The sequence below is a fragment of the Wyeomyia smithii genome, chromosome 3, assembly GCF_029784165.1.
Source record: "Wyeomyia smithii strain HCP4-BCI-WySm-NY-G18 chromosome 3, ASM2978416v1, whole genome shotgun sequence".
Taxonomy (NCBI): domain Eukaryota; kingdom Metazoa; phylum Arthropoda; class Insecta; order Diptera; family Culicidae; genus Wyeomyia; species Wyeomyia smithii.
In genome coordinates this window covers 133,965,900-133,978,383 of record NC_073696.1, presented here as the reverse complement: position 1 = coordinate 133,978,383, position 12,484 = coordinate 133,965,900, and the positions used below count along the sequence as shown (strand labels likewise).

At 37.9% G+C, this 12,484-nt stretch overlaps 1 protein-coding gene across 1 annotated transcript in view; it reads left to right on the top strand.

The window, feature by feature from the left end:
• The window catches only part of LOC129731400 (nucleoside diphosphate kinase 7), a 200,140-nt gene that overhangs the window by 63,478 nt on the left and 124,178 nt on the right, over positions 1-12,484 (top strand). Inside the window, exon 2 of the mRNA XM_055691379.1 lies at positions 2,617-2,734. Coding sequence (XP_055547354.1) covers positions 2,617-2,734 — 118 coding nt within the window. The remainder of the gene's footprint in view (positions 1-2,616; positions 2,735-12,484) is intronic.

Here is a 12,484-nt window from a genome sequence, read left to right as displayed (position 1 = left end):
GTTGTCTGGAAGCAATAATTTTTGACCTTACAGGACAATTAAAGAAATTAGATTTGTGATTTCCCTCACAATTTACACATTTGAAACTATTAGTGGTCTCTTTCACGGGGCAGATATCTTTCGTGTGACCAGTGTCACCACAAATCATACATTTTGCTGCCATATGGCAGTTTCGAGTTCCATGACCCCAGGCTTGACAATTCCGACATTGAGTAAGATTATGGATTTCTCCATGTCTCTTGAAATTCTCCCACTTTGTTCGCACGTTAAATAAAACACGTGCTTTTTTTCCAAACATTTCAAATTATTTACTTTGGTACGATCAAAATGTACTAAGTAATTTTCCTGGTGTATTCCAGTTTGATTAATTTTGGCATTTGCCTTTCGTTTCATCAAAATTACTTAGTTGGGAGAAAAACCAAGTGATTCTGACAAACATTCTTTAATTTCCTCAATAGTTTGGTCATTTGAAATACCTTTTAAAACAGCCTTAAACGGTCTCTCGTTTTTGGCATCAAAAGAATAAAATTTATACATCTTTTCAGTCAAATACTGTAAAAGATGTTTATGGCCATCAAGAGACTCGGCCAAAATACAAATTTCGCCTTGGCGGCCAATTTGAAAATTAACTTTCACATTCGACAGAAACGATGAAAGCTCTGATCGAAATGCTTTAAAATTTGCTACAAATACCACAATAGGTGGAACTTTAGCCTTCTTCATAACGGCTTTATGCTCAGTATGAGAATTTTGAATTTCTTGATCCCCAACGAAAGAAAGAATATCATACCTGTTAGTCGAAATTTCAGTGTCACTTGGAGGAGATGCCTCACGTTTCCTTGAAGCCGCATCAAAGCGAGCTTTTTTATTTTTTCCAGGCATAACTGGAAAACTTCACTACACTTTCACTTCACTATAGAATTTAATTAGAAATATCTCAAACCAAATTCACTCACTTAATACTCGTTAACGTTAAAAACAAAATTATTACTTTGCGTTTCAACAGGTAGTCTTTCAAGAAGATTGCCTGTTGAAAGCGAAAAACAAAATTTCAATATCTCTCGGTAGTCTAAGACTTAGCCTCGAGCTGTTGGTAAAATGCGACCGTACTGTAGGACAGTTCAAGTCGATCTGTTCACCGCGCACTTCCTTTTCAGTATGTGCCTGCGTGTAGCAAATGCTGTCATCACACTCCAAAGTGTCTCAACCAACTTACAGAGAGACAAACATACTTCCAGCTCACCTCACATCTGATAGAAACAAGAGGGGTGAATCACTCTACAGAGTAAATGCAGATGTACACCACAGTGTTCACTGGCGAGTAGTTCGGAAAGTGAAAAAAACATACCGGGTAAAAGTGTAGTCCTCGTGTGGCTATACCGCGAAAACGAATTCGACTAGAGTAAACTCGACCGGCACGAGCAACGCAGTCTATTTTTTTTCTCCCAATCTCTTTTTCTCTTCTGCCATGCTCAAGAAACAAATTGTAAAACGCACCGCAGATAGCTCTGCTATGTAATTATTGTGCGTGATGTCCATACATATGAGAAAGTAGAGATACTCAGAGAGAGAGAGAGAGAGAGAGAGAGAGAGAGAGAGAGATAAGCGATGAAAAAAACCGCCAATTTGGCAACTAGGTTTCATATGTAAAAGGTGCCAGATCTCTTCTCAAAACGCAATATGGACTATTTTTTTTCATATGACTCGTATAACTGGTGGATGGTGACGGTGGAAGTCTTGAAAAATAATAAAGTGCATCATAAAAAACCGTGAAGGTGTTAAATTTTAACACTTTAAACTTTCGCAATAATTGATCATTATTTTGTTGACCATAAAAAAGGTTTGCGAACCACCAGTTGAAAATCACTATGATACAGCAATTTTGGAACATTCTCAATTCATTGTTTTGAAATAGAACATGAAAAACGTGTAAAGAAAAATATATCCTTTATTGTACCTGATTGCAATACCTTTCAATGTGTTACCTTTCTTGTTCGTTTGGCTCACAACATTCTCTTCGTATATCTTTTCCTCTGAGTATTGCTATGAGAAAGTACACCATTGGCCCTGACGACTCTGTTGATATTGGTTTGGTTTTTACTTGCGAAAGTGAAGGAGGGAAATATTTTTGCTTTTGTTTTCACACATAAATTGACAATTGCAAATGAGAATTCGCGTAGGTGCGAACAGCCTTAAAATTTTTTTTCACTTGTGTCAGGGCCAATAGTTCATTGTCTCGCAAGAGAGAGATTTCAGATGTCACCGCGGTGCCTTCAGGAAGCTCACAAGATAAAAATCGTCCGTCATTCTCTTCTAACATGTGCGTTAATTTGCTCTTTAGTGTGAGAGCAGTTGTTTTCGCAGTGCAAGCGCAGTGTTCTCTTGCACTCCAGAGTTTTCTGAGGAGAAAAGACAAGCATGAAGGTGACAACTCTATTTTATATCAACAAATAACACAATCTGTATTTTATAATTCATCCACAAAAAATGCTTGAAGTAGTTCGACAGACACTATTTTTATTCGTCACGAACGCAAAATATCTAATCTGAGTCACAATAGTTTACCAATGTTAATTGATAAATCTTTTTTCCAACATTTTGTACTTTTTATTTTAGGAAACAGAGTTTATTTTTGACAGCAGCGATGTGCGATTTTGTCTACGATCTACGGCGCTTTTACAAAATAGTACATTATGTATTATCAAACCGCATATTGTACAGGATTCCAAAACTGGTGAGATTTTATCAGAAATCGTAAAGGGTCCATTTATTATATCTGCCATAAAGATGATACACATAGAACGACAACATTGTGAAGAGCTGTTGGAGGTTTACAGAGGTGTTGCAGATGACTATCAGGTGAAAGAATACATTTTTCTGATCAATTACACAGTTAACAACCTGAAGTTTCGTCTTTTTTCATTGATTTCTGTTTGTTTTGAATATTATATATATAAACTACCAGAAAAAAACATCAAAAAAACCTTAAAAGTTACTATAATTGTACATAGTTATACCATAATTTAACTACGTTTTTCATTGTAAATACATCAATTTTACATTAAATATCATTGTCCAGAACAATAAAAAACATTGTTTAAAACCATGTTTTAACAACGTTTGAAATGAAAAACATTGTCAGTGACTTCTAAATGTATGGAAAAAATGCCTGAAAAAATGCTGTTAAGATACATAAGAACAATAAAAACACGGTATTTTTACTGCAAGCTTGTAAACGATTGTTGTCATTACCATGTTTTAACAACGTTTTTTGTTGTTGAATCTACCACCGACAATAATTTTACCATGAAAAACATTGTCAGTGATTTCTAGATGTATGGGAAAAATGCCTGAAAAAATGCTGTTAAGATACATAACAACCCCCCTTTTCATGGTAAAAATGACAAAAACAATGTTTTTTATTGTTCTGGACAATGATATTTAATGTAAAATTGATGTATTCACAATGAAAAACGTAGTTAAATTGTGGTATAACTATGTACAATTACAGTAACTTTTAAGGTTTTTTTAATGTTATTTTTTTCGGGTACATATTATTATTTAAACAAAATAATTATAAGTCATATGCCAACAACATTTTGTGAATTTCAAGATATTATATAGATTGAAACAACAATTAGGGCCCAAACACAATAAATACGTTTGCATTGCGTTGCTAATCACGTCATTTGACAGAAAATTTATGAGCTAACTGTCAAATTGCCGCACACAGCCGCAACGTATCAATTGTGCTTGGGCCTTTAGTTATTCGTGACTACGAAGGTGCTGATATTTGTTTAGTTTTTGCATGAGAAAAAGAAGGGAGGAAATATTTTTGCTTTTGTCATCACACACATTTTGACAATTGCATATGAAAGTTCGCCTAGGTGCGAACAGCCTTTAAAATCTCATTCAACTTCGTAGTCGCGAATTTGAGAAAAGATCAGGATAAGTTCACCCTGTCACTGTGTCGAATTCAGGCTTCTGCTGTTTTGGAATTTCAAAAAACTGTACTTTTAATGACATTCAAATAACTAACCATAGTGTAAAATCGTAGGTGAATATAGTTTAGTGACAATTTTTTTTTTGACGTGGGACTACGTCTTTGATTACTATACTGGGATGCATTCTGTAAAATTGGCAATGAAACTGGCAAATGTCGCATCAGATTTCAAACGTTAATAAAAGCATAACCACATGATGGATAACAATGAGGGGCCATCCATATACCACGTGAACAGTCTTGGGGGGGCGGGGGGGGGGGGGTCTGGCTTATGTCCACGGTTCATACAATTTTTTTTAGAAATTATATGAGCAGTTAGGGATGGGCGATACTGTCTGTAGTATCGATACCTGAGTACTCGAATACTTTTGCACAAAACGATACCAAGTATCGTGGCATCGGTATAGAAAGTATCGATGCCAAAATACTCGATGCTTTTGACGGAAGTACCGATACCGTAGGTATCGATACTGGTATTGCCTGTCCCCAATAGAAGGCATCGGTGGTAACGGTATCGTTTCAAAGTATCGTTGGCAAAGTATCGATACCGCTACTCATCGCTACACAAGTATCGCCCATCCCTATGGGCAGTTGTCCACGGAGGGGGAGAGGGGGTCAAAATCGTTAAAAATCTGTCCACGTGGTATGTGAATGGCCCCTAACCAATATGTTGTTGGATAGATAAAATGTTTAACAATTTTGTAATACACTCATATTTATGATTTGTGCAACGTAAGAACAGTGATACACACAACATAACACGCGACGTGTCACGAGACAAAACACTTATGGTTCTTACAATCGAAAAAAGGATGTTAAATTTACCTTTTGAGTCGACCGGTTTCGGGCACGATATTGCCCATCAACAGGACATGTCCAACTGATGATAAAAAAAAAAAAGAAATACAGCTTCGTACTTGGTGCAGTACTCGTCGTTGAGATGAAATTATTTTATTTTTCGTAACGTCAATTCGAAGAGAGGAGAAATCATCGGGGCGTCGATATCATTCATGAGCGGTTGAGGTGCAGTGTTGATGTACATCGACTCCCATGCATTCAAATGGGAAACTTTTCTAACGCACTTTTTCAGTTTAGAATTTTTCCAATCTATTGCATGGTTAATTTTTTAAGAGTGAACTGCCACACTCGATTCGTTAATTCTTCCGTTTTCTACCGCGTCTTTGTGCTCCTTTCAGCGAAACCTGAATTTACGGCGAGTTTGGCCGATGTATACCGCGGGGCAGTTTTTACACGGAATTTGGTAAATTCCCGACTTTTCCTCTAGCGGGATTTTATCTTTGAGTGCACACAACCGGTCCTTCAAGGTGTTGTCACTTTTATAGGCTGCTTTCAACCCGTGTTTTTTAAAACCTTTTTGAACGGAATTCGTCACTTTTGGATAAAAGGGTAGGCTAATTCTTCTAATTTCTTCTTTGATTGGTTGAAGAGTAGTTGCGTTTTGTCGGTGCTTTTTCCGCTCATGTTTTCGTTAAATTTTATTCACGAATTCCGCATCGTAGCCGTTTAATTCAGCTGCCTTGTGGATTTTGTCCCTTTCGAAAACGAAAACATGAGCGGAAAAAGCACCGACAAAACGCAACTACTCTTCAACCAATCACAGAAGAAATTAGAAGAATTAGCCTACTTTTTTATCCAAAAGTGACGAATTCCGTTCAAAAAGGTTTTAAAAAACACGGGTTGAAAGCAGCCTATAAAAGCAACAACACCTTGAAGGACCGATTGTGTGCACTCAAAGATAAAATCCCGCTAGAGGAAAAGTCGGGAGTTTACCAAATTCCGAGTAAAAACTGCCCCGCAGTATACATCGGCCAAACTCGCCGTAAGTTCAAGTTTCGCTTAAAGAAGCACAAAAACGCGGTAGAAAACGAAAGAATTAACGAATCGGGTGTGGCAGTTCACTCTGTTATGTTGTGTGGATTTTGTAATATGCTAGTTATCACTCTAATTTCATTGCTAAGCGGGTAAGTTGATAAAAAGTTTCAATAACAAATTTACGCGAATAATGAACCAATTACATACGAGCATCCCTAGCACAGACGACGTGAATGGACACCATCCGTTCCCTGTGATATTCTCTGTATCAATATCGAAATAAAAATTGTCAGAGCCTCCCCGTCCCAATAGGTAAATTTGTTTTTGCTTCCATGAGCTTAAGACTAATATGATGTCTTGAAGGTAAAAGTTTTCCAAAAAGTTTGAAACAATCCCCATTCTTGAACAATTTCTAAACCTGCTTTCAGAACCTAATAAAAACTGATGTCTTGAAAGAAAACATGCCGGTAATAGCAACAGTACAAGTGGAGTAAAAAACCACAGGTCTCTCGTCGTCTATGATTGCAGCGGTACTCTTCTATTCGTACTGCAGCGGTACTAGGGTAACGGGGGTATTTTGACCCACATGCATATTTTGGCCCACCCGGTAGCATTTTACGCATTTTATCTGATAAACTCAATTAATATCAGAAAATTATGCATGCAACATTGAATAACACACCTAAGAATCATACTACATTATTATTTTCGGCGAAAAACTGGCTCTAGGTAGTGTTATTTTGGAATTAGTTCATACATATTCAAAGTCATGGCTGAGTCAACCCAAGGTCAAGAGGAAGTGGTAATATACAAGTCAACGTCCGGAAGCTAATGTAACAAATATGTATGCTTTTGAAACAATTAGTTGTTGTAGTAACATAAATAAAATGTCATAGAAAGAGTTTGTATACTCTAAGGGCATCTTCAGCGGTGGTCTATTTTTGAAACAACTTTATACTAGATTTACACCAGCGAAACCTGGATAAAACCAGCTAATATAGACCAACTTTTCGTTCTCCGCACCGGTGTTGTATATCTTGTTGTTTTAAACCGCTGACATCTGTCACACTGTCAACAATTCAATACCCCATGCTATCAGTTAATGAGACTTGTTAGAATAAAAAGCACTTAATATTTAACAAACGGAAATTCGCTATTTTTTTCGCACATTAAACGATTACTTTGGCAAGACACTTTATATCCACAAGACTTTATGGACTTGACGGTTTGACCCGAGCGTCAGTGACATTTCTCAGGATGGATTGGTATGATCGATAAATTTCTGCTACAAGTAGGGCTTCGGAGGATAGCGAAAAATATTTGATCGCGTAGATGTTCATGTTCCGTTTTCGTCTCATCAATCCTTCAAAATCTTGCAGTTCTTCAAACTTGGGTTGAGTTTCGAGGATATAGGGTGGCATTGCGCAGCTCGATTCGAACGATTTTCGCTATTTTCGAGTAGGTCACATACTGCCAGATATGCTTCAAGCTTAAAAGGAGCTGTCATTGTCATTTGTCCTGCAGCTCATCTAACTCGCAAAGTCGAAAAAATACGAAAAACGAAACATAACGCCCCCCAGCGATCATTTAGTTTGTTCGAGTTGCTCGAAACGAAATGCGCAATGTCGTCCCAGCATTTTGAACGTTTTCAGTTCAGTGTCTTCGAGGAACATTTTTCTGGCCTCTCAAGGTCTCCTCTAGTCCCACTATAATTAAGGCGATTAACAAATAGCCAACATATTTGTCATCCTGGTGGCTGATGGTTGCAAACCAAGTACTTGAACCTACGGTTATGGTCTTTCAGAATTCCCCCTTTTGCTGGTCGGTTTCCTTGAAGCCAAAAACAACGAACCTGTGCATATTCTTCTTCAGGAAAGCCACGAAAATGAATTGTGAATTGTCATAAAAAATCTTTGTTTTGTTTATTCCCCAACACTAGCAAAACGCTTATACGGAAATAGCTAAAAATGATGTATTCAATAAAAATATGACATTTTACCCACCTATTGGCAGCGTACAAAGGGTTTTAGAACGATCTATTTCTTGTTCCAAAAAGTGACAAAAATAGACCAAAACCAGTTTCAAATTTTTTCAATTTAGATCTGGTATAAAACAAAATTTACTCCACTGGTGCAGCAGTGAATTTGAGTTTGTTCCAAAAAAATAGAACAAAACAACGATTTGGACCACCACTGACGATGCCCTAACATGTTGGAAAAAGTTGAAAAAGTGGTTAAACGGATGGCCGAAATATGTTTGCCTCTTTCTGAAGCAAACATATTTTGGCCATGCCAAGTTTTGACATCTCTTTGATTACCGTTCGGCCATTGCACGTGAACAAAGAAGCAGCTTGTGCCAATTTACAGATAATTACTTCTTAATTACGATATGAAATTAGATAAAAATGCCTGGCAAACCGCTATAAGCCAAATCATTTCATTTTAGATACCTAAAATTTACAAAAATTCACAGCAGAAGGATGTTCTCCTTAAACCTTCTATTTTTGCTCTAAAAATACCGATGATGATCTTAAATATAATTAGTCCGAACTATTTCCATACACGTCTGTAGATATACAGGTGGGCCAAAGTAAAAATTTGGCGGACCAAAATATGTTTTTAGTACTTCGTAGAAATTTTGATATTTCTAGGATATTTTTCAATATATTGCATTGTCGAACGGTGTATATTAAGATAGACACTTAGCTTTTAACAATGGTATAATAGAGTAGGTATTTATGTTGAAAAATTGTGTTTGTTTTTAATGACCTGTGCGAACACTTCCCAAAGCTGGCCAAAATACCCCCGTTACCCTATTCGTATTGCAGTGGTACACTTTTGTTCGTACATTTCTATACGTGTGCAATCGAGGAAAAACTGCAATGCTTTTTTTGGACTTTTTTTCGTAGGGATTTAAACCTACATGTCAAAAAAGGAAAATAAACTTACAACTTACTAAATTGCTAACTTCTTGGCTATAAAAAGAGCTTATCGTAGCAATTGCGGATTGCAACGATTTTTGTCGAAAATTGGTAAGACTTTTATTTGACACTAGCTGACCCGGCAAACTTCGTCCCGCCTATTTTAGTGTTTAATTTAATAATTTTAAACATTTCAAATTCATTGATTCCTTGCGATTGGATTATATCGTTTAAAAATTATTGGTTCTATCGGAATGAGAACATCCTCGACTTTTGGCTTTTGTACATGACCTCTATTCCGGATACTTATTGGGTGCATTTCAGTTATTTTCGTTGTTTTCCAGAAACTGAAAGTGGTCATCTTCTAATTCAAAATGGTGTCCAGGGTCAATGCTTCTCTACATCATTTCCATATGTAGTAGAATTCGGTTATTTTCGGCTGTTTCCCAGAAGTTGCCTTTTCTTAATTCAAACTGTTGTCTAAAGTCAATTTATAGCTCCTTGCGTCATTCTGGATCCGGTGATACTTATATTGGGTGGTATTTGGTCCTTTGGGCTATTTTTCAGGAACCGTAAGTCGCCATGGATTTAAAAATGGCATTTGGAGACAATTTCTGGCCCCTGAGCGTCATTCTGGTTTAGTTATTTTCGGCTGTTTTCCAGAAACCGGATGTCACCATCTTCGAATTCAAAATGGTGTCTGTGGTCGATTCTAGCTACTGTAAATCATTCTGGTTCCGAAGATACTCATATTGTATAGAAATCGGCCATTTTTGGCTGTTTTTTAGAAACCGGAAGTTGCCATCTTACAATTCATAATGGTGTCTGAGGTCAATTTTCAGCTTCATTCTCGTTCCAGAGATACTCGTATTGGATGGTATTTGATCACTTTAGGCTGTTTTCCGGACACCGGAAGTCGTCATCTTACAATTCGAAATGTTGTCTGAGGTCGATGTGTGGCTTCAGTGCATCATAACAATCTCGGAAATACCCAAATAGGGTGGTATTTGGTCATTTGACAATGTTTTTAAGAAACCGTAAGTCGCCATCTTGGATTATAAAATGGCATTAGGAGACAACTTTTGGCCTCTGAGCGTCAATCTGGTTAAAGAAACACTTATATTGGGTGGTATTTGGTCATTTTTGGCTGTTTTCCAGACACCAGAAGTCGCCATCTTACAACTCAAAATGTTGTTTGAGGTCAATTTGTGGCGTAACAATCCCGGAAATACCCATATTGGGTGGTATTTGGTCATTTTCGGCTGGTTTTCAGAAACCGGAAGTCGCCATCTTGGATTTCAAAATGGCATTTGTAAATAATTTCTGGCCTCTTAGCGTCAATCTGGTTAAAGGAACACTCATATTGGGTGGTATTTGGTCATTTTTGGCTGTTTTCCAGACACCGGAAGTCGCCATCTTACAATTCAAAATGTTGTCTGGGGTCGATTTGTGGTTTCAGTGCATCATAACAATCCCGGAAATATCCATATTGGGTGGTATTTGGTCATTTGCCGCTATTTTTCAGAAACCGGAAGTCGCCATCTTGGATTTCAAAATGGCATTAGGAGACAATTTTTGGCCTCTGAGCGTCAATCTGGTTGAAGAAACTCTCATATTTTGTGGTATTTGGTCATTTTCGGCTGTTTTCCAGACACCGGAAGTCGCCTTCTTACAATTCAAAATGTTGTCTGAGGTTGATAGGTCGATTTGTGGCTTCAGTGCATCATAACAATCCCGGAAATACCCATATTGGGCGGTATTTGGTCATTTTCGGCTGTTTTTCAGAAACCGGAAGTCGCCATCTTGGATTTCAAAATGGCATTAGGAGACAACTTTTGGCCTCTGAGCGTCAATCTGGTTAAAGGAACACTTATATTGGGTGGTATTTGGTCATTTTTGGCTGTTTTCCAGACACCAGAAGTCGCCATCTTACAACTCAAAATGTTGTTTGAGGTCAATTTGTGGCTTAAGTGCATCATAACAATCCCGGAAATACCCATATTGGGTGGTATTTGGTCATTTTCGGCTGGTTTTCAGAAACCGGAAGTCGCCATCTTGGATTTCAAAATGGCATTAGTAAACAATTTCTGGCCTCTGAGCGTCAATCTGGTTAAAGGAACACTCATATTGGGTGGTATTTGGTCATTTTTGGCTGTTTTCCAGACACCGGAAGTCGCCATCTTACAATTCAAAATGTTGTCTGGGGTCGATTCGTGGTTTCAGTGCATCATAACAATCCCGGAAATATCCATATTGGGTGGTATTTGGTCATTTGCCGCTATTTTTCAGAAACCGGAAGTCGCCATCTTGGATTTCAAAATGGCATTAGGAGACAATTTTTGGCCTCTGAGCGTCAATCTGGTTGAAGAAACTCTCATATTTTGTGGTATTTGGTCATTTTCGGCTGTTTTCCAGACACCGGAAGTCACCTTCTTACAATTCAAAATGTTGTCTGAGGTTGATAGGTCGATTTGTGGCTTCAGTGCATCATAACAATCCCGGAAATACCCATATTGGGCGGTATTTGGTCATTTTCGGCTGTTTTTCAGAAACCGGAAGTCGCCATCTTGGATTTCAAAATGGCATTAGTAAACAATTTCTGGCCTCTGAGCGTCAATCTGGTTAAAGGAACACTCATATTGGGTGGTATTTGGTAATTTTCGGCTGTTTTCCAGACACCGGAAGTCGCCATCTTACAATTAAAATATTTTTCTGAGGTCGATTTGTGGCTTCAGTGCATCATAACAATCCCGGAAATACCCATATTGGGTGGTATTTGGTCATTTGCCGCTATTTTTCAGAAACCGGAAGTCGCCATCTTGGATTTCAAAATGGCATTAGGAGACAATTTTTGCCTCTGAGCGTCAATCTGGTTGAAGAAACACTCATATTGTGTGGTATTTGGTCATTTTCGGCTGTTTTCCAGACACCGGAAGTAGTCCTGTGCGCCGCCACGCCGCGCCGCCGCCGCCGCCGATGATTTGAACTCGGCGCGCCGCCGAGGAAATTTTCAGCGCGCCGCCGAGAAAATTTTTACCGCGCCGATTGTGACTGTGTATGCTGGATTTTTTCCTGGTTATAGAAATACCGCAAATCACAGCCGATACGGGAACACTCGTATATTAAGTAAAGCGGAATTTGGAAATTCTCAATGCCTCTTCACCCCTACGAAACGCAACTTTGCATGGTGGCCTCACGCAGTGCAACACTTTGTTAAGTACCTTCCCTCCCCTGAGCGTGTATTTACGAATGTTTCCTAAGTGTAAATTATTTTAATTTGTGGAAATTTGATACAGTAATTGACAATAAATATTTAGACTTTAGCCTTTTTTATCGAGTGAAATCCAAAATATCAATGTCATTATCAATGATTTGCACGGAGCCAGTTTGCTTCGAGAGTATTGTTTCAGTCATGATAACATAAGTTTATATGTTTATCCTTATTTTTGCTTTTCTCCTAGAAAGGTATAGCAATCACTTGCAAAACCGAAAGTATAAAAGTGCTCCAAAGGGCTGAATGGCATATATCACTCGACTCAACTCGACGAGCTGAGCATTTTCTGTATGTATGTGTGTGTGTATGTGCAGATTTTTATTCTCACTCACTTTTCTCAGAGATGGCTGGACCGATTCTCATGAAATTAATTGCAAATGAAAGGTCTTGTTGTCCCATAAGACCCTATTAAATTTTTTTGTCATCGAATTTTTAGTTTAGAGGTTATGTATCA